Source organism: Camelus bactrianus, chromosome 3 (genome assembly GCF_048773025.1).
Source record: "Camelus bactrianus isolate YW-2024 breed Bactrian camel chromosome 3, ASM4877302v1, whole genome shotgun sequence".
Classification (NCBI taxonomy): domain Eukaryota; kingdom Metazoa; phylum Chordata; class Mammalia; order Artiodactyla; family Camelidae; genus Camelus; species Camelus bactrianus.
In genome coordinates, this window is record NC_133541.1 from 104,608,543 (window position 1) to 104,631,790 (window position 23,248).

The following is a 23,248-nucleotide window of genomic DNA, read 5'->3' on the forward strand; positions in this document are numbered from 1 at the left end:
ATTTCCTGATGTTCTGTTTTCCTGATTTCCTTAAGTTTATGTAGGAAATACAAATCAATTTGATTTTTATATTTAGCAGATCGTATTTAAGAAGGTAGATCTGCTTAAACACACCTGAATATTACTGAATTACTTTTTTGATTATTCACACGACTGGGCCTTCTTCATAGTGCAGACATTGAGAGGTGACTCAGTTTCGTGTTTACTGTCTCACTTGAGTACGACACAGAAGCAGGGTTGCCCTTAGCCCTGAGGTGCATGTTGGAGGAACAAGAAGTAGTTTAGTCACTGATGAACAGTTCTAGTTCCACCTAACTACTCCGGGGCCTATGTTGCTCTCTGGGACCTGTCCTTCAACTTAAATCTCAACTTACCACCCAGAAAGTGAGTAAAAACATGTCAGGTAGGTAAGGTATATATCTCACATATCCACTTGGCCAAGTTTGCAGAGATTTTAATTTTATTTTCAAAATAAGTATTTGAGGTTACTAAGACTTATACCAATCTTTATTAAACAATTTATGCATTTATAATGTAGAATATTTTGGAAAATGCTGTTTTTCCTGTATCATTTCAGGAACTAAAATTTATTTTGTGCTGTTTGAGTCTAACACATAGAGTTTTACTGCAATATTAGATAAGTTTTTTTGTTTGTTTTTTAAGTAAGGTAGTTTATTTTGTATATCAACTAGTGTCAGGGACAGACAGCACATTAAAGCTATTCTTTTTTCCTAACATTGTAGCCACTGTAACATCATTAGAAGCTCATTGTAACTTTATTATTACTATTATTTTAGTGAAAGTTGCTTATCCCTTAGAGTTTATTTGAAACCCTCATAATTTTTGCCAAAAATATGCTGCTCACTAGTGAGTCTTGAATATTCTAATGATGTTAAGATATTAGTAAAATTATTTATTAATATTTTGTCAGTTGATGCCTTATATTTAATTTTTTATAGGAGAGACGATAATAAAGACATTGATTCAGAGAAAGAAGCTGCCATGGAAGCTGAAATTAAAGCTGCCCGAGAAAGGGCCATTGTCCCTCTGGAGGCCCGAATGAAGCAGTTCAAGGACATGCTGCTAGAGAGAGGGGTCAGAAAACAATCTTTGGGGGAGATATTTCTGTTTTGTATAAGTAATATAAATATGTCTTGCTAAAAGGTCAAATCTAAGGTTAGTGCTCATGTTGTGGGGGGGGATAAGGGAAGCCTATCAAATTATTGTACTCTTTTCAAACAGCCTTTTTCTTGGCTAATCATACCGTGTTTAACAAAATGCCATTTTACTGTCCTTTTAAGTACAAATAACATTTAACATTTATTGGGTCATTAAATTATGGTGAGTAATATAAGACGAGTATTAACATTACAGAACGGCGGACTACTCGAGATAGGTAAGGTATATGCGATTCTTTTAATATCTTCAGAATGGCTTTTGGTTAAAGGAGAACTGGTGCTTTATGACATTACTATTAATGAAGCTTAATTGAAAAGGGCTTTCAACCTTTTGGTTATATTCACATATTCATTTGAGTAAGTAAAACTGTTCAATTTTAAATTACAGCCTTGTTCACAAGATTGGAGCAAGCATGGGAAATCAAAATGCAAATCTTCAAGGCTTTTTCTGATGTACTGATTTTTAAAATGTCACACAGTAGTGGTTATTTTAATGAGTAATTAAGTGTGTGTTATTTCTATATAATAGAGAAATGTTCAGAGCCAATTAGTGTGGGACTTAACTGTTGCTAGCCTCCCACTGCTTGTCATTCATTAGTGATGGAAACTTCAGTATGGTTTTTTATTATGTCTCCTTTTTTAAGGAGATGTCCTGTAGATTTCAAGCAAAAATTATATGACCTTTCTGTTTTTAAAGCCAACTTAATTATGAGGCAATACATTTTTTATTTTAAAGGTGTCTGCTTTTTCAACATGGGAGAAGGAGTTGCACAAGATAGTTTTTGATCCCCGGTACTTACTGCTCAATCCTAAAGAGAGAAAACAGGTAATAGGAAAATAACAATATTTAAGAAATGTATATCCCTTCCCAACGTAAGTTTTAAATTACAAGAGATAAAGTACCGTCCTTTTTCTCATAACACAGTACTTTAAGAACAGTTTCATACCTTAGAACATAGTCATTCTTGATGTGGACATTTCTGCCTCAGAAATACTTGGATGTTTTTGCCATTATGGACATGGCTTTTGCCTCATGGACATTTTGTCCTTATGCCTCATACATACTGAGGTTGTATCCAGGTTTCAAAATTCATTTCACATGCATTTACTGATTTATTTTTTATTGAGCAAATAATGCAAACAGAATTGAAAAATAGCAAAATAACAGGTGAGTAAAAAGTAGGAAAATCTACCTATAATCCTACCCAACTGAGAGGCCCATTGTTGAATGCTTTAGCTTTCCTGGCTGTTATGTGCCAGCATAGATGTACATAAATAGACAGCTCTCAGAGTGTTTATATCTCACACCACACACACCAAGGCCACATCTTCTAAGTGCCATCTGTTAAAATGTCTTTTCACTGTAAACTTAGAGAAATGATGGATGCTTCAGGGTCTCTGCTGAACTGAAGTTACTAGAACTAGAGTTGCCTTGTTACTGAGTTGCCATTTATTCCCATGGTGATTCCATGACACACATCGTCTCATAGTGATTGCTGCTCCTAAAGCATGCACACTTCCAACTTAGATAATTTCTGAATTGCTTGGACCACCCTGACACTGCTCTCTGAAAAATGGTGAGTACGTTGAACCACTTGCTCTAGTGCTGTTGAGCTACACGGCCTCATGGGTTGCAATAGTGTCCATCTTCCATATTTGTAATTTAATAGCTGGAGTAATTCTCCACACAGTTTGTGTCATTATGCATATAGGTCTCATCACAGACTTTTTATGTAGAGAAAAAATTTACAATGTGTCAGACATGTGTCAAATAGGAAGATACGACTTTCCAGATATATTTGCATATGTATTTCAAGCACAGTGGTCCTTTTTTTTTTCCCCAACTATTTGTGATGGTCTCATCCTTACCTCAGTTGATGGCCCTATCAAAACCTATAAATTAGCTTCTATTCGTTTCTTTTCACCACTGCGCATTTCCAGTCTGTCAGCAAAATCTACCCTAAAACTGTTCTAAAACCAACCTCTTATTCACCATTTCCCCCCTAACACTCTAATTTAACGTCCCATAATCAACCCATCATCTTTGTGGCCCCTAATTGTTCTCCTTGCCTTCCTTCTTCCATTCTTGCTCCTCTGTAGTCAAGTTCTTTTTTCACATAGCAGCCAGACTAATTTTAAAGTTTAAGTGACAAACTAAGGCAGTGTTCCGTTGCCTTAAAAACGTGCATTGCTTTCCATTTCTTTCAGGATAAAAGTGAAACTCTTTCATGGCCTGTAAGATTCTCCACTCATGGCTGCATACTTGTTGAGCTGTTTTCTTACATTGTCCTAGTAACACTGGCCTTGATACATCTTGGCCAGTACAGGCACATTCTGGTACTTACTAGTCCCTCTGCCTGGAGCACTCTTCCCCCAGGTGTTTGCATAGCTGACTGCATCACTGCATTCAGATACTTATCTCAGTGCCTTCTGATTAACCTATCTCTTTGCCTTCTTTACTTTTTTTGTAGCATTCAGAACTCCAGTTATCTAAAATTATCTTGTCTGTCTTTTCCTGCCTTTGTGTGGTGCCTGGAACAGTGCTTTAGTCTGAATATCCCTGAAGACTTACTTTAAAACTTTTATGACTTACTCTCCATGGCACTTGAGTGTTAGAGTTTCTAAGTGAAATTCCATGTACATACTGAGAACTAAAATTTTCTTTTAATTTTGGAGGCATTTCTTAAGCTGCTGATGTTATTAGTTTCTTAATAGAGTTATACTTAAAAAGAGAAAAAGTATCAAGCAGTGCTCTGCTTTAAATAAAATCTGAACGGTTCTCATGCCTTTTGAGTAGAAGTCTTAAAGCTGGAGTGCGAGGAATGAGTGAACATAAAACCAAGTGTATTGGGAAGCATGGCACAGATAATTAGGAGAAACTTGGCAGCATAATAGAATTCCTCATTTTCTGTGAGATGTTCATCTCTTAGAGTGATCCTAACTTCGGTGTGGGATATCCCAGAGGAGGAGATAGGACATGTTCTCCAGCTTCTGAAAAGAAAGTTAATATTAATTCACTTGGATTTTATTTATAATTTAATACTTTTACAAGTAAAGTGTATACTGAGAAAGGAGAGAGGGGTTGGAAACAAATCTCTTCCCCACTTCCATCAGCAAGTACTTTCATGATACACTCCAATGCCACATTTAGAGGGTATTGAAAAATGACCTACATGCCTAGCAGGGGACTGGTGAGATAATTATATATATGTTTATACAGCTTTTAAAGATTGGCGTATATATATAGACTGACCTGGAAAGAGGTCTAAGTATTTTTTTTAAACTTCTTTTATTTGACTTTTTTCAGAGATGTGGATACATATATTTAAAGAGCCACATAATTCTATTAGATGTGTTAGGAAAAAATATTAGAGTGTTTTATCTTCCTGAAGATGTTTCTTTCAGAGCCTTCCAGCTTTGTTTAGTCTGGACTGGTTGCCCTCCAAACCTGATGTACAGCTGACATTTTTGAGGGTGACACCTTTCTACCATCATCCTAGGGATTTTCATTGCTTTTTTTTTGTGGTGCGGGGAGTTCACCTGTCTCCTACATTATATGTCTTTTCTTTCTTGGTTTACTGCTTTTTGATGCATTCCATCTCTTTGGTAGCATGCTGAGAGAATGTGCATGAGAAATTTTTGAGGCCTTAGATATCTGAAAACACCTTACTGTACCCTTATTTGGAATTGTTTGGCTAGCTAAGGAATTTGAAGTTGGAAATCTTGTTCCTTCAGGATTTTGAAGGTATTGTTCTGCTTCTAGTTTTCAAGTTTTTTTTTTTAAATTTTATTATTTTGTGGAGGAGGAAGTAATTAGGTTCATTTATTTATTTTATTATTATGATTATTATCTTTTAATGGAGGTACTGGGGATTGAACCTAGGACCTTGTGCATGCTAAGCATGCACTTTACCACTAAGCTATACCCTCCCCCCTCATGTAGTTTTTGAAACCATACCTATTCCTTTGTATGTGGACGTGTTACTTTTTTCTCCTCTGTAACATGTAGGATCTTCCCTTAAGTCTTTAGGGTTCTAAAATTATACAGTGATTGTACCCTGGTGGAAGGTCCCATCATGCTGGGCAGTTGGTGGCCCTTTCAGTGTGAAAACTCCTATCTTTCAATTCTGGTAGAGTGTTGTTTTTTTGATTGCTTCCAACTACTTTATTTTTTCATTCTGAGACAGAGAATTTGCACTCTGGGCTGGTCCTCAGAGTTTCTTATCTTTTTTCTCTTGCTTTCTACCTCTGTTTTTTGTTGTTGTTGTTTTGTTTTTTTTAACTTTCTGCATAATATTCTCAACTTTATTGTGTAACCCTTCAATTAGATTTTTTATTTCTTTTGTCATGTTTTAGGAGTTCCTTTTTCGTCCTTGAAATTTTTCTTGTTTTATGGTTGCAGTATCTTTTAGTTAGTTCTATGAAATTGTTTAGGAATTTTTTCTGCTTTTAACTTTTCATTTTCTTGCCTAGTTTTTAGTTTTGCTGTCTTGGTCTCTCTTTTTCACATTGGGGAGTGTCTGTAGTTTTCTTTGTAGACCCTGAGTGCTCATAATTAAGAATGAGGCACTAAAACGCTGTTTGAGTACTCTTAACATCTGGATGGGCTCTCATGATTGTTGGCTTTTCTGTAGTACAGTACAGTAGTTCTCGACCAGAACTTTTTTTTGCCCTACAGGACATTTTTGTTTGTCACAATTGAGAGAGTGCTGCTGGTATCTCGTGGACAGAGATGCTGCTAAACATGATCTGGTCCAAAATGTCAAAAGCGCTGAGGTTGAAAACCCCTGTTGTAGGGTGACTTAGGCTGGTTTGTTGAGATCCTGTAGGGTAAGGTAAGTAATTTTAGACTGGTCAGATTCTGGATAAGAACTTCTAGTCTCGCAGGGAAAAGGCCTAGTTCTGAGAGAGAATTGTGTCTTGATATTTGGTGTGTAGCTGTTTGCTTAACTCCTTGTTTTCTCAGCTTGGTACATTGGATTCCTCATTTTTGTTCCCCTACTCCAAAGACACCATTTTACCTTTTAGAGCAGGGGTCAGCAAATTTTTTTGCATAAGGGGTCAGGTAATAAATACTTCATGTTTTGTGGGCCATGTGACCATGATTGTGTAATTCTGCTGTTGTAGTGCAGTAACACCCATAGACTTACGTACAGTTATGAGCATCACTGTTCAAGTAAAGCTTTATAGACACTGACATCTGGATTTCATTTAGTTTTCATGTGTCCTCAGATTTTCTACTTTTTTTCCGAACTGTTTAAAAATATCAAAACTATTCCTGGGCTGTACACTAACAGGCAGCAAGCCAGATTTGGCCAACAGATCATGATTTGCCCACCTTTGCTCTGGAGAATAACCACTCGCCTCTTAACTGAAGTTCAGGAGTGGCAGTGCCCCAGATACATAAAGTTGGTGAGGGGGACCTAGTGATTAAATTGCTTCTAGAAAGCTTTATTGTAGTTGTACCCTTTCCTCACTTCATGGGAACCTGGTGCTGTCAGTTGTGGAGCTGTTAGAGGATTCTCTAATTTTAAAAATTGGATTTTTTCTTTATTTTTATTGACTGCTGGTTTAGGGTTGGCTTTCTCATGTCTGCCAAATCTTTTATCACTTGTCCATGTGCTTTTCAACTTACAGAGTTGCTGTTTCTCTTTTTCCCATTTCCTTGTTCTTATAAAAAAGAAAATCCTTTTGGCATTTGAAGAAAGCAGGAAATAGATGTGCATGTTCAGTTTGTCATCTTGACTATACATTACTAAGTGGGGGAAAATATTCTAGAATGTGAAATATAGGTTCCTATTGTTAATATTTTTTTCTAGAAGGGATTTGGAAAGACTCATTTCTCTTATGTGTTTTATATTGCTCGAAAATGTAAAAATAAACCAGTCCAATTTGTAATCAGAGAAAATGAAAATTAAAGGGGCTTTTGACTTTTTTCTAATTTGGGAACCTAAACAGAGGGCTTGTATGCTTGTGTTAGTCTGTCAGCTGAAGCTTTAAAATGTGAGACTTGTTAGAGATGACCTGCATATAGTTGAGTTATCTATAATTAATACACCTTTCCAATTATTGTTCAGACAAAGATGTTACTTAATATTTTTTTTTGCAGATTCCACAGTTTGATGTTTAGATTACCTATATGAAAGACTTAACTTGTCAAATTGTTTTTTTTTGTGATAGGTATTTGATCAGTATGTAAAGACCAGGGCAGAGGAAGAACGCAGGGAAAAGAAAAACAAAATAATGCAAGCCAAGGAAGATTTCAAAAAAATGATGGAAGAAGCAAAATTTAATCCAAGGTATATGGCTCATTACTGTCAAATATCAAAATATGAATGTATTTTCTTCTAGATCAGTTAATCTATCTTTTGGATTTTGGGACATAAAAAATGTCTAACTTAATTATTGGTTTCTCCCTTTCTAAGAATCTTTAGTCTTAATTTATTTCCTTTAGAGGAATCCCTGTTACTCTATGAGGCGTTGGTTTTCAAGAAGGGTACCTTTACTTTGAAAACTTCTTTGAGAATAAGTTCCTTTTCTAGAAACTGGTAAATGATTTAAAAAAAAATCCCTTTCTTTAAGTTTTATGCATGATAAATTGCAGAGCAGGAACATTATTTTTTTTTTTTTTTTTTTTTTGGGCGGAGGAGAGAGGTAACTAGGTTTATTTATTTATTTTAGAGGAGGTACTGGGGATTGAACCCAGGACCTCATGCATGCTAAGCATGAGCTCTACCACTTGAGCTATACCCTCCCCCCAAGCAGAGCAGGAACATTTTGATTGAATTGAAGTGGTGAAGGACTTTCATTTCAAAAATGTCTAAGTGTCTAATTATTGTTTTGTCTGACAATTTCAGTTGACTATTAATATATAGCAAATATATGTAATGGACCGAACAAAATGAGACATTTTAAACTTATGTGCCTAGCATTATAACAATGAGAGCATCAGTTATTGTATATTTTGGCTACACTTAGAGATAAATGTATGAACTTACATATATATGCATACATGCATGCAATTAAAGTGCATGTATGTGTGTGTGTGTTTTGTCTCATTCAGTCTTCAAAACAGTATGACTTGGTACTCATATCCTAGCTATTTTACAGATAAGGAAAGTAAAATATAAGCAATTGCTTGAGTGAATGTGAAATTTTAACTACAGTCCAGTGTTACACAGAATAGTCTGGACAGGGAGAATTACCTTCCTATTTATAACTTAGTTTTGGCAGTAAAGGTATTAAGTTGTTTTAAATATCTCAGACCATGGAGAATTTCTGAAACTGTAGGGTAGAATCATGGAGTCTCTGGGTTAAATGGCACTTTTTATAAAAAAAATTTATCTTGTTTAAACATTTATTTTTGTCAGTGAAGATGGGAAAGAGTATTGTTGTTTGAGGAAGTGTATTTGGTATTACAATTTTATATTTGGAATATGAAGAGAAACCTACTGTGGCATTAATACAGATTTCAGAAAATAAAGCTCAGAGTATTTGTGACTGAAAAATGTAGTATTCTTCATATGGCAGAGGTTCAGACTCTGGGGGGTCTTAGTCTTTTTCTTGATCAAAAGGGTGAGGTTATGAGTCAGCATAGTTGTAACTGGCTTATAAAAGACTTAGAAGGCAGTTGAGGAAATTTGAACATAAATTGGTATTACATGATATTAGAGAATTAGTTATTTTCTTGGATTTTATGGTTATGGAGGAAAAAGGATTTACTCTCAGGAGATGCATGTTGAAAGATTTGTAGATGAAGTCTCATCATATATCTATTTATTAAAGCCTTTATGTGTCTGGGAGTAATTGATTCCAACGAGATTTCTCTTTTGTGGATTTGACACATTAAAAATTAAATCTTACTGTGCTGTACACCAATAATTAACACATTGTAATTGACTCTACTTCAGTTAAAAAAAAATTACATCTTGCTGTTTCACAGTACACTACAGATGTTCTTTTGGGGAAGATAGAATTCTTGGAGTGATCTGCACTATTAACTGGAGCCTTAACGCTTGGGGCATTGTGCCATATTGCTAAACTGAATCACATTTAACACTAACACAGAGGTTAGGACCAGTTTTAGTAAGTACCAGAAAACAAAGGGGAAGAACTTGAAGTTGAAAAAATATTGTCTACTGAGATACTTCAGTGGAGTTTATAAAAGCACTGGAGTTTATTCCAAGGAAAAGAATGACCCAGGAGAATTACTTAACTTTAGTGCCTGTTTCTTCTTTTTTCTTTTTTAATGGAAATTTTAGGTATACCTCTTATGTTCAACACCTAGACACTATGCTCTTCCCCATCCCCTACCATCAACTGTTATCCACCTCCCAATCTTCCCCTTTTAAAAAAGATTCTTATACCATGCCTGTTATAATGTTTTTAAATGGTGAGTCACATGAAAACATCTTTATGGGAATCTAATGCTAAAACTTTATTTTAGTCTGTTCTGGTTAAGAAAAATTATTTTATATCTTTTAAGTAATATAAATATGTAAAATAATTGAATTCTCACTTTATACATTAATATTACATTTTTTAAAAGTTTATTCTTTAATCACTGTAATAATTGCTTTTTCTGTCTTAAAATTATAATTTATCATGAAAAGAAAATGGGTTTAATGGACAACATTTAATCCCTTTTCTGGGGTATGCATTTTTAATTTACCTTAAAATTTTATTATGGTTACGTAATCATTGTTCAAACCAGGTTTGCAGTATATCCTATTGCTAATAATGTTGAATTAATGAAGTTAGGTATTGTGAGTAATATCAGTTGCATATAAAAGATTATTAGAATCTGGCTTTGGTTAGCAATTCTTAAAATAAGCAAATGTTAGCAGTGAGTGGGACTCCTGATCTTCAGTACAGCCAGTTTTTTTGTTATAATTAAAGTTGTAATTTAATCTTGTTTAACACCTAAGAGAAGGTGTTTTATTTTTGTATTGAAATAACTCTTTTTAAAGAGGAAAATAAGCTTTATTTTTCACCTCTAACAACATTAAATATGAGTGTTTATTATAAGAGTGAATTCTTATTATATGCAAGATGAAAGCTTCAAATTTTGAAATACATCTAAATATATGAAAGCTCTATAAATAATCTTTTGTTCATGAGGAAACTTCTTTTTTTATAGTCTCTTTAGCCCTCACAGACATTAATTTTTCACATTTCTGCTGAAACTCCTTATTTGTTCAACTGTTAAGACCATGTTTTAAATTCTTTGAACCTATTTTTATTTAATTCTTCTAATACAGTTTAAAAGAACTTGTGTACCTTAAACAACATCTGCCATCTTGGGTCAGTTCTATTTTAATTTTTTTTCTATGGGTCGCATGTTTTTTTTGTTTAGTGATTTTTAATTGAATATTGTAAATTGTAGATAACAGGTAGAGACACTGAAATCTGTTATTTTCCTCTGAAGAGTAGATTCTTGTTTTAGCAGGCAGTTCAATTATAGGCTGATCACTTTAATTTTAGGTTTGATTTTATGCGTTGTTAGTGTGGATCTCAGAAAGTGGAAGGTTTTTGTCAACCTTCCAACTTTGTCTCCCATATGGGTCTTTTGTGGGCCTTACAGTCCTAATAATGTTCTTTTTCCATCACTACTCAGTGTTTAGTTTCTCTTTTTTGGTCCTAACCATGTAGCAGTTTGGTACAGGGAGTGGCCTTTCTCTGGTGTTTTATGGCTTGGCTTTGGCTGTCTCCTTACTCATGGGGAATTCTTATATGGTATTCTTCTTAGGGTCCCTCTATAGCTTCTCCCTCTGCCATTTTAGTACCCATGCTCTGATCTTTGATGCTTCTAGCTCATCAGGACCACAGTACTCGGACTCTGGCTCTTTGCATTTTGGGAAATTATCCTGAGGCATAGGGACATGGGGTTCATTTTCTCAGTCTTACTCTACCTGTTGTCCACTGTATATTTTGTTCTGTTTTATAATAGCTTACAGAGAGAGAGCTAATTCAGTAAGTTATTCTGCCATGGCTGGAAGCAAAACTCAGCCTCATCTTAGGGTGGAAACAGATGAGCTCTTAAGTCTCTTGAAGCACACAAATTCTTTGCTCTCTGATGTTTATCCCCCTAACACCATGCTGTTAGTATACAAATCTCTAAGCCCATTTTCACTCTTTAGCCCTTTTTACTCCTTTCAGTAGTTCGTTCACTATTTAGGCAGATGTTGGGACTCGTTGTCTCATTGGCACATATTCTTACTGGGAAAGGGGTATCTTCTGCTATACATTTCTACAAGTAGAAATAGCTCTACCAAAGTTAGCACACTTGCCATTTTGTTACAGAGCTACTTTTAGTGAATTTGCAGCCAAGCATGCTAAAGATTCAAGATTCAAAGCAATTGAAAAGATGAAAGATCGAGAAGCCTTGTTTAATGAATTTGTGGCAGCTGCAAGGAAGAAAGAGAAAGAAGATTCGAAGACCAGAGGTGAGAAGGTAAGATGGTTTTAGTTCTGGTATGTGACTGATGGAAGTGCAAATGGGAAGGGACTAAGCTGGTACTGTGTTTCCAATCTCATTCATGGACATAAATAATCACAACTGTTTATATATTATTCTATCACTTTTCTTCCATAGTGCTTATTTTAGTAACATCACTAAACTACATAGGTTTCCTTTAAACTTTATTAATAGTGAGATGCCCAGTTAACCCAGACTGGTTGTGGTTGGGCCTGACTGTTCACCGGTGCCTGCCTGCTAAGATTTCAAGATTCTTTATAGGTAGTAACGTTTAACTTTCAAAAAGCTTCTTTATCTTTTTTGCCCTCTAAAAGATAGCATTTTAGTGACTTTCTAATCTTTTAGTAAACATATCTTACATATGAATTACTGTGTATCAGAATTAAAGGTCAGCTATTAAAGATTAATGAATTCCAAATGTCATTCGGTTGCCGTGTCAGGACTGGAGAGGAGCTCACCACCGGGGAGACAGACTGGTAGGGAGATGGCACCAGTGGTGCGTGAACCATCAAAACATGCAGCCATTCTCCTTAGTGTCCCTGTATGCTTTGTGAATGGAGAACAAGACCTTCTGAAGCCTAATCATTCTTGACATTTCAGGTTGCCTCTTATTCCAGACAGTTAGGATATTACAGACTCTATAAGAAATGTTGTTAGGAAAGTAACAGTACTCTGATTGGGAGGAAGCCTCTCTTACTGAAAATAGCAACAGTGTTAGGTGAAATAACTTTTGTCAAAACTAACTGAAATGTCCTGATTATCTGACTTATTGTGCTTCAAGGTGGATTTTTCCAGGATTATTTCAGTTTATTGTTTTTGGGTAAATTATTATGCTTCTCAGAGGAAATGGGCAGGATTGAGTTCCACGTAAACATTTTTTCTGTTGAGTTAGAATGGTGTTAATGAATTGTTTGCTGCTTTTTAGTAAGAACCTATTTGATTAAAGAAAGCCAAGTAAATAAATGATTGATATTGTACGATTACTTTTAAACAAATTGAATGTTTTTCTCTTTGCATTTCTAATGTGTTTTTTTTTTCCTGAACACTTTTTGGTAACTGTTTTATGTATTCTGTTTTATAACAAGTGGATAGACTTCACAGTTTTGTGCTTTGCGGCTAGCAAATCAGTTCAGTCTGACAGCTGTCAGTCACTGACATGCAAAGTATTTATGGGATTCCCTAGTGAGGAAAGAACTGGTATCTCTCTTTGTGGTGACTTTAGCTTCCCACAGTTCTGGTACATTATATTTTTTTTAGTGTTTTTCCTTTTGAAGTGAAGAGAGTTGTGCCCAGAATGTTAATTAAAATAAGAAATTAAATAGACATTATGTCTAAATAAACCTAGTATGTTCAGCTTTATTTTCTTTTGATTGTAAAATTTTAATTCTCTTAATTACAGGTTTAGCTTTGTACCATTCATTATGTTAAAAAAAAAAGAGGGAATTACTAAAATGAAACTTTCTCATTTTAAAGAATGCAAAATCAGTTACTAACTAGGCTATGAAAGCAGAAATTTTTAAAGTAAGGGTTTAAATATAGTATATTTTCTGTTCACATTTTGACAAGTATCTGGTTAATGAAGTTTTATCACTTCATGACTTTCACCGTATATATATATTCTTATTGAAGTGTATTGTCAATACATTTTGTAAAAATGACATTTTAGCTGTATTTGAATAATTTACGCTAGTGTTTGTGTGGTTTTTTTGTTTTGCTTTTTGTTGTTGTTTTGAGGGGAAGTAATTAGGTTTATTTATTTACGTATTTATTTTAATGGAAGTACTGGAGATTGAACCCAGGACCTCAGGCATGCTAAGCATGCACCCTGCCGCTGAGCTGTACGCTCCCCGCAGTAAGCTGGTGTTTTGGAGTTTCTCTATTCTTAAGATGGTTCCTCAGCTGGTCTTTGAAACATTGAGATAATGGAATCAGTGGCTGGATAGCAAAAGCTTAAAGGCTGAGTTAAAAACCTGTGAAAGCTACTGACTTTTGGTAAAATCCTTTTTTCCCCCCTATAGTAGCCATTTTTAAGCTAAAGGGTACAGCCATCATTTCTATGTAGCTTTGGTAATTTTCCATTTTATAAAAAAAGCCTCTTTTTACTGGACTGTTTAACAAACCAGCTGCTCTCAAGTTTTTATTTTATGATAACATTATTATTATTATAACTGTATTATACTTTTTGTTACTAAATTGTGGCTCAAATATTTTATTATTTGGAACAATAGATTTGAAGTTGTATATATGGGACTTAACCTTACAAAATTTTCTCTTTTCCCTTTCTTTTGAATTAGCTGCTGAACAGTTTTTCTTGGTAGTGTATTTGGCTAAGGAAACTATTTCTCCCTTTTTAACTAAACAGCTTAGATGGTAAGATACTTTCATTTTTGGAGAGAGGAAAATAGGGACAGTAGGGCCTTGAATTGCTGCTAATGGTAATTGACATTTTTTGACATTTATGCAGTTGTTAAATAATTCTTCTCATACAAATAGAAGCTTCAGTAAGCCATTTATAGCCTGTCATGATAATAGCTTAGTGAAAGGAAGTTAAAGTTTAATTTTATTTAAAGTTCACTTTGTTTACACATCATACATTTTTAAAGGCTTCATGTCTAATGTTTGAAAAAATTTTGAGTTAATATAAATTCCTATGGCCTAGAAAGATTCCTATTTCATACAGCTTACATGTTTTATTTAAGATAAATGTAAATTTTGCCTTCCAGTTATCCCATGCATCTAGGAATTTGGTGTTCATCATCCCAGGTACAAAGCAGACAGATGAACAGAAAAATTACATCACTACATCAAGTAGTTTATCGCTGTCTAGAAAACTGGATTTATGAGTTATTTCTCATTAATCCAGCAGTCAAGAGCCAGGCTCAGTGAGTGGAGAAATCCACAGCTGATTAGCTCTTGCTTTTTAAAAAATTCTCTAGTGCAGAAGCTCTGTCTCTTACAACCTTATGAGTGTTTTCCAGAAAGGACATCAACTTCCCTTTTAATCTTCTATTAGGAGAAATGAGGTTACAGGGAGAAGTGAGAGGGTTGGAACAGACAGAAGGAATGATTAATTTATTTGTGCCCACACAGAAATTCTGTTTTCATTCCCTTGGTCAGGTGAGAAGGCTGCATGTCTAATCCCTGTGGAGGAGAGGTTCTTGACGTGGTAGAATCCTTTGTTGAAATGACTTCAGCTACCTTGGTTGTCTTCCTTGGTAGGAGCACACAAAAATTTAAATGAGACTAATTTTTGAAACTGGTCCTCAAGGTGCATAAAAACAAAGGCCTCATTTATCCTTTTCTTCCCCTATTAAAAAAAAAATACAGTTTGGAAGAGAGTTTCTAAGTGTTGTAAATGTTGACACTGAAGGATTAATATTACTTAATAACTTTAATATAATGTTACTAACTTATTACTTGATTTGTTAAGAATGTTATTTCATTGACACCTCCTGGTAAAGGCATACTTGTTCAATGACTAAAAAGTACAGAAAATTTGAATGTAGTGTTTTTTTTTTAAATAATGATTATGACCATAGAAATTCTAATTTCCTTATATATTAAGGTACAAACACTGCTCTTTAAGCCAAAATGTAAGTTTACTGCATTTTTTGTTTGTTTTTACACATTTGGCAGTATAGTTTCAACTTTGTAATGAATAAGCTGTTTTTACTCAACTATTTCTAAATTCTCTATTTAACAAACAAAAATTTTATTTATTTACTTCTTAAAATAAATTATTCTTGCCATCTTGATGTTAAAGTATTTTACCATCAGTTTATAAGCCTGAATCTTAGCTAAAAATAAATGCAAATTCATATTCCTTATAAAAACATGGCAGTTCTGAAATCAAAAGTTGTAATCAACCTAAAAATGTTTTTTCCTATATTTGAATAATTTCATTGGAGAAAATGATTTATGTTGAATTTGGTAGATTTTAAATGAGAGCCTTTATGTGTAGTAATTTTTACATTTCTCATAAAAGAGAAATTCAGATATTCCCTTACTAAAATTTATTCTGCTCTGAGTGCATTCAAAAAGTTATTCTCATTTTTAAGGTAGGTGAACTTTTTTCCTAATTGTAAATATCTAGATATGATTAATTTCTCATGGCATATTGTTTTCTTCCCACCTCACACCTGTTTGGAAATATAGATTAAGTCGGATTTCTTTGAACTATTATCTAATCATCACTTGGACAGTCAGTCTCGATGGAGCAAAGTAAAAGACAAAGTAGAGAGTGATCCTCGTTACAAAGCAGTGGACAGTTCATCAATGAGAGAAGACCTCTTCAAACAGTACATTGAAAAAATAGCCAAGGTAACCATTGTGTTTACGGTACCATAACCATGGAATAACAAAATTCTTAATTGTGTTATAAGATTGTTTGAGACTGTTTGGGGTTTGGAATTTTTCTTGTTGGTATTTTTAATAGAATCTCTAGTAATTGAATTTGAAATGAGTGTTTAGGTACATTCTTTGTAAAAACTAGGTTTGAAATTTGGTATTTGGCAAACTGGTTGTCATGTGGAGGCATTTTGGTGGAGTTGGTAAGAAGGTTAATGTTATTTCACTTTTACAGAATTTAGACTCAGAAAAAGAAAAGGAGCTTGAAAGGCAAGCCCGCATTGAGGCAAGCCTTCGAGAACGAGAAAGAGAGGTTCAAAAGGCTCGTTCAGAACAAACAAAAGAAATAGATCGAGAGAGAGAGCAACACAAACGAGAAGAAGCTATCCAGAATTTCAAGGCTCTTCTGTCTGATATGGTATACATTATTCTCTTGCCTTTTTCCTCTGAAGTACTGGGTATTGGAAATCTGTTATATTACCTCATTAGTGGGCATTTTAATATTCTTTAAATTGCCTCTGAGAGATACAATTTAGTGTCTATAAAATATTCTAAAATTGAGTACCTAGTATTAGCACCATTAATATTTTTAGAAGTTTGATGTTTTGTATATATAAAAACGCATAATCTTTCACTTTCGAAGCTTTATTTTTATTCTTGATGGAGGTCATCATAAATTATCACACACTAACATGCCATTGTAATAAATAAATGTGCTGAACATAATTTAACCTTTTTCTTGATGATTTAGTGTCCTCATTGTGATGATCAATTATTACACATGTAGATGGTATGAGATATAGGACTGGAAGTGTACTGACCACAGGAGATACCTGGAATTTTCTTTAAAATCCTTCTGTATTACCCAGAGTTGATTGAGGTATGTAGGGTTTTTTGTCCCTGCAGTGAATGCCCCAGACCAGTCTACTGTTCTTGCATTTTCCCCTTCTCTTTGTCCCTGTTCTCCCACTCTTCTCATCACTTGTTTTGCTTCTTCTGATTTCTTCCCTTGCTTCTGCTGATCTGTTTTCAGTGACCTCTTGTTCTCTGGACAAATACTGTAGTTCCCTGTTTTCTCCTCCTGCCTCTACTTGCCCCAGATTCATCCTCTTTGTTGCAGTCACAGAAGTCTTTGTAAAAGGCATATCTGATGATTTTGTAACTCTCCCTGCTGCTTGCAGAGGGGGAAGGTTTTCCCTACTCCTGGCACTTCCCTCTGTTCAGTCTCCTTAGCATAGTATGGAAGACTGTTCATTCCTTGACCCCTCCTGCCTTCATATGACTTTACTCTCTTAGGTTTCCTCTCTTGCCCCCTAGGCACTAGTCTTGCTGAGCTTAACCCTTAATGATCGATGCTTACATTTAATGAATCGTGCCATTACACATGCCAGTCCCTCCACCTCTAATGCTTTAAACTTCCCGTTGCAGTGGCAGACTTTGTCATTCTTCAAGAGCACACTCAAATACCTCTTCTTTGAGGCTGATCCCAACCCATCTAGGCAGATTTGACCTCACTGTTCCATTTACCACCCTGTGCTCAGCATATACCCCTACAGCACTTACTGCCTGTTACTGTAGTTATTTGCTTACATGCCTGTCTTCTCTAAAAACAGCAAGCCCTTTGAAGGAAGGGATAGTGTCTTAACTTACTTTGTATTTCCAGGGCCAAGCTCAGTGTTTACCTGACATGTTTTTAGATGCTTGATAAATGCTGGTTAAATAAATGTTTTTTATATTTATCTTCTTTCTTACTTTTCTGTCTTTGCAGTATGCCATGTTTCTTAGTGTTCGCAGGAGTGTGACTTAACTTGTAATGCCATTATCCTCCATGAAACATACCTTTCTGTTGGTTGGTGAACCAGCCAGACCTGTCATGTGGTCTGTTATCTTGTCTTCTTAGTGATGTTAATCCCTGCTTATGTGTGGAAGCGTCACTGCCAGTATGTAGTTGATAAGCCCCAATTTGAGCTCAGGAATTTTTTAATTTTTTTGGTGAGCTGCTTGTGCTACAATAAGACATTGTATTTTCTCTTACTCGTACCCATTTCTCCTAGCAGAAGTTGGTAAGATGCTCCTAGAGTACCCAAGTAGTTGACGTTCTTAGGGACCACAGATGATGGGAGGTTATCTTCTCTGCATCCTTCCCACCTCTAACCCAGACTGCATTGCTTGGGTGAGCTCTGGGAGCTCTGGGAGGTCAGATTTCTGGCTTCAAGAGGCAAATTTTCAGTGACTTCTTGACTAAGGTGGAGTTACCAGAAGCTTCTTTATTAAATGTATGACTCCTGAACCAAATAAATGAGTCTTCTGTTGAAATATGAAAAGTCTGGTGATAGATATAGTTCTCTATTTTTAGGTACGTTCTTCTGATGTGTCATGGTCTGATACGCGGAGGACTCTTCGGAAAGATCACCGCTGGGAATCTGGATCCTTGTTGGAAAGAGAGGAGAAAGAGAAGCTTTTTAATGAACACATTGAAGCACTTACCAAAAAGAAGAGGGAGCACTTTAGGCAACTTCTGGATGAAACTTCTGCGGTAAGTGTTTCTTAATTTTCTGTTTTAATCTAGATGAATCTTCATTAATAATTCCCAAATGTAAAATATTGATACAACTTTTAACGTCATGGTCTTTAGAGCTATTAGTGGAATCCATGGGGTTTATGACACTCTGTTCTCTGATTTTTTTTTTTTATGCAAAATGTTGATGGTACTTTTACTCTTTAGAAATTATTTCCTTTTGCAGTTTTGGAATTCCTATATGCTCCGATAGTAATTCAAGTTGTCCTTGGCTATGTGTGATCATTGATGCCTCCTAATGCTAGATTTAATAGATTCCTTCTTTTCCTCCATCTTTAATTTGGTACCATGGCCTCCTTATTTGGCAGTTTTTACACTCTGTTGTTCAGGTTTTGCTCCTGTTTATCTGATCTCTTTTTGGTGATGGTTTCTTCAGAAGTTATGATGTTGCCCATGGAGATACAGGGTTTGCAGGTGATTGTCTTAGGCCACCTTGAAAGTATGGCCATGAAAATAAGTCTTGTGGCAAGCCAACAAAAAGAAATGGCATTAAAGCTGCTTCCCTGTCCCTAACTAGTCCAGTTACGCTTGGGCATTACAAGAGATTGCAGGTCAGTGTGTAATATTATGTACCATATGTGCTGCGGTTTGACTCCCTCAATAAAAGCAAGTTGTATTTATGTGTTTTATTCACTTGTCTTTCAAAGATTACCTTAACGTCCACATGGAAGGAAGTAAAAAAAATCATTAAGGAAGATCCTCGGTGCATTAAGTTCTCCTCCAGTGACAGGGTAAGAAGATTTTTGTCTGAGATTTAGTGTCAGTTTGTAAATATTATTTGGATGCTTAATCAGCAGCACTAGTATCTTGACTTAAATGAAGTTGATGGTTTTATGTGAATAACCTTTAAGCACGTAAGAAATAAATCTGAATTGTAAGTTCGTATTTTCTTCCAGGCATGATATATTAACAAGACAGCACAATAGAAGCTTTAAAAATGTAATCCTTGGCGGGGTAGGGTATAGCTCAGTGATAGAGAGTGTGCTTAGCATGCATGAGGTCCTGGGTTCTAGCCGCAGTACCTCCATTTTAAAAAAAATTTTTTTTTTTTTTTAAATTTAATCCTTGGAGTTAAGCCTGTGTTTGGGGATCTTCTAGATTTGGTGAAGCTGTCATTTTTATTGTATACTCAGGTCCCACCAGATAGCTATCTTGAGGCTGGCAGTTGATGGCATGCTACCGAAGTGCTTGATTTTTAAAGCCATGCTAGCAGAACAACATAACGTGATCTCTAGTTCTTGTATGCTCCAGAGACTTTGGGGTGGGGCGACCTCAGAGGTGTGAGGTTTGTAGACCCTGAGCCCTCTTCTGACTCCTTTGTAGGAAAAGAATTCACCACGGGTCTGAAATAGCGATTGATGTCAAGGAAAGTGTAGCTTACTCCAGTCCATTTTATTCCTCAGCCTTCCATATGTTCCTTCTTCCCATCGTTCTCCTGTCCTGGTTTTTACCTCTAGGTTTAGAGTCTAAAAATCCATAGATCTATCATTCTTTCCTCTCATACTCCATTAGTTTGAATTTTAGATGCACAGACCACAGAATATACATGGTTGGGAAAGACTGGTAGACTGATAGCTGAGAGACCCAGTTTCAGTCTCTTACAGACTTTTCTGATTGTTCAGAACTGATAATAAGGTCTTTTTAAAAAAACAAAAAACTCAGAGTTTGTACCTGTCGTTGCTATTCCACTATCACTAAGCTCCCTTACTGAGCACAAAGCTCAATATAACTAGCTTATTAAAATTCTGAGAGTTATAAATTATATATACCACATTATTATCTTTGTGTTTGAAGATATAATCTGTAAGAATGCACGTTTAACCGTAAATATCCTTATTTTTAAGAATGTCTACCACTTGAGGTTGTTACGAAGATTAAAGGAGATATCCTTATAAAAGCTTCTGCAGTGTAGCACGTAGCAAGACTCAAGTTTTAGCTACTACTAATGTATTATATGGTTTCTCATTCTTGCTTCTTGTCTTAAAAACATATATTGCAGATTTTGCATTTTAATGAATGTTATATGAACAAAACATACCTTACTACTTTTTTCTTTTGAATTATTTTATGTTGTGACTTATAAATTACTGGTTTAATAAATAATTGATACAAACTTTGAAATTAGTGGAATTTTTTTTTTCCCCTAACCTTATTGTCTTTTTGCAGAAAAAACAAAGAGAATTCGAAGAATACATCAGAGACAAATACATCACAGCCAAAGCTGACTTCAGGACGCTTTTGAAAGAGACCAAATTTATAACATATAGGTGTGTGCAATGAAATGTTTCATATCGGCAGTCATTGTCTTTACTAGTCTTTACTCTGATGGCCAAAGCATACCTTGCATTCACACACATGTTGACATTATTAATTTTTAGGAATAAGAAGAAGCCAACTTTTATCAAAGGCTGAAAATAACCCATATCTACCTTACCTTTTTTTCTTTTCTTTTTTTTTTTTTTTAAAGAAAGGGCCCAGATGTTAATTCTTATTTTGTGTTACCCACCCATCCAGTTTTTTAAACATACTTTTATTTTTACTTCACTGCTTTTTTAGAAGTATTCTCAAATATGAGTTATATTTCATGAAGAGACTTTTTAAAATAATCCTTCACTTTCATTTTTCTTTGCCTCCTCTGAAGACTATTCAGTGTTCCTTCTCAAGCTTGAAATCATCTTACTTAAATTAAGCTCAGCAAAAACATTTTTTCCTCAGAGGAAAGCGGTTTGCTGGATACTTTTAAATTAAAATTTTAAATGATAAAATCAGAGCTTTAAAACAAGGTTTCTCTGTAACATACCCAGGAGTTCCCTCCCCCCAGCAAGCTGTCATCAGGAAAACAGTTTCACATTGCTTAGCGGTCAGTGGCAGGAAATCATTTTTGTTTCATGCTCCAGCTTTTCTTCCTTTAAGAGAAAAATTGGAAACATCTTAATGAAGGGTATGTGCACGGGAGGATAGATAGTGCTGAGGGTGTGGTTTTTAGGTATTTTGTCATTGGATTTTTTGGTCAGGATCCTTAATGTTTTGCATCAGCTTGGGCTTTTAAATTAGATGTGAAGTAAGACTTCTTTCTACATTTTTATAGTTAATTTAGTGAAAGATGTGAAAGTGAAAGCTTGTGAAAGATGCTGGGATTGGCAGCCCCGCAGACTGAAGTCCTCTGTTCATCCACAGAACAGGTACAGCACGGGCAAGATTTACCCACCCACCCTCAGCCCTGATCTGGAGGGACCGCCAGTAGGGGTGGGAGGGTAATTCAGCTTCTGAGGCCCTTTCACTCCTTGGAGTCTTTGCTGAGGCGACTTACAAAGGTGACCACTGCAGTGAAATTTTTCTTTAAAAAAAAAATGAAAACACAATTAGGAACTAGATGGACATTTCCAGCTCATTTCTGAAAGACCTAGGAACAGCAGTCAGTAATTCTTGGCTGTCTTTTCTTATTTCAGATCCAAAAAGCTAATCCAGGAATCGGATCAGCACCTGAAAGATGTAGAAAAAATTTTGCAGAACGACAAACGGTATCTAGTACTAGACTGTGTGCCCGAGGAGAGGCGTAAACTGATTGTGGCCTACGTGGATGACCTGGATCGCCGGGGTCCACCCCCGCCTCCCACAGCGTCAGAGCCTACAAGACGGTCAACAAAATAATTCTGAATACTCTGCCACAGGGGTATCTGTTAATTCAAAACGCTTGCATGAGCCAATTTTCAGGTTTTTACATTTATGTGCATTAGTCAAACTATTGCAGAACCATCTGATGAACAGACGGAGAAGCATTCTTGAACAGTTTCTGAACAGAGAACACTTTGGAAATATTTATGCTTTTCTTTGTGTGGCATGACTGACATACATACTCAAACATAGGCTGTCTAGTAAATCTAAAATCTTGAAGCTAAAAATCATCCTTTTATGAGGTGTGGAAATCAGTGACCTTTGGTGACGTTCTTTCTAGCAGTGTTACACATGCAAGACGTAAGAGCGTTTGTGGTTTGAACTTGCAAGATGCAAGTACCACAGACTCCAGAAAAACCTAAGTTGGAGTTTGTTTTGTTTTGATTTTGTTTCTTAAAGCGGGTAAAAGAAAAAACACTGAAAATTGAATTCTTATCTTCCAGAGGCTAAGATTATTATAATGGACATACTTTTACCTTTGTCTCTAAAGAACACTTTTGTTTTATTTGTTCACTTATGTGCTTTGATTATCCCTTTGGATTATAGGCCACGTCTTGTTTAGCCTAAGAGAAGATTTGTTTAGTAATTCTTCTCAGGTATGGAAGCACGGTCATAACTAACATGTTGGTCAGACTAGGACTGCTGGTTAAATACACTTTATTCACCATTAAGTGATCTTTACCAATATTCTGGATTAGACAACAAATTACCTTTCTTGGGTGTTCCCTGTAAACTATACTCTTGTTTGAATGTTAAATTTTTGTTTCTAAAGTTTAATTTTAAGATGTTTGAATGTTCAGTTTATGTATTTGAACTACAATAAACCAACCCTTTTTATATATGTGGATTGTATCTGATTATTGTTATGTAATTTATAAATACTAATTTTAACCTGTTCTTCAAAGCAGCGGCAAATGTAATTTAGCACAAAGAAAGCTTACTTTAAATCTTGACTAGCACATCGTTTTTAAAGGTGTGAATATAATAATAAAT

At 35.3% G+C, this 23,248-nt stretch overlaps 1 protein-coding gene across 9 annotated transcripts in view; it reads left to right on the forward strand.

The window, feature by feature from the left end:
- The window catches only part of TCERG1 (transcription elongation regulator 1), a 57,777-nt gene extending 34,681 nt beyond the window's left edge, over positions 1-23,096 (forward strand). For 8 of the 9 annotated variants that reach the window (XM_074360878.1, XM_074360879.1, XM_074360880.1 and 5 more), the window contains 10 exons: positions 960-1,095; positions 1,915-2,004; positions 7,359-7,477; positions 11,481-11,631; positions 15,811-15,975; positions 16,238-16,420; positions 18,359-18,538; positions 19,228-19,311; positions 20,747-20,847; positions 22,030-23,096. In XM_074360878.1, the coding sequence (XP_074216979.1) occupies positions 960-1,095; positions 1,915-2,004; positions 7,359-7,477; positions 11,481-11,631; positions 15,811-15,975; positions 16,238-16,420; positions 18,359-18,538; positions 19,228-19,311; positions 20,747-20,847; positions 22,030-22,231 (1,411 nt within the window). In that variant the 3' untranslated portion in view covers positions 22,232-23,096. Of the gene's footprint in view, positions 1-959; positions 1,096-1,914; positions 2,005-7,358; positions 7,478-11,480; positions 11,632-15,810; positions 15,976-16,237; positions 16,421-18,358; positions 18,539-19,227; positions 19,312-20,746; positions 20,848-21,668; positions 21,763-22,029 lie in introns of all 9 variants that reach the window. The other variant, XR_012505678.1, reaches the window with a different exon arrangement.
- Positions 23,097-23,248: the final 152 nt, after the last annotated feature.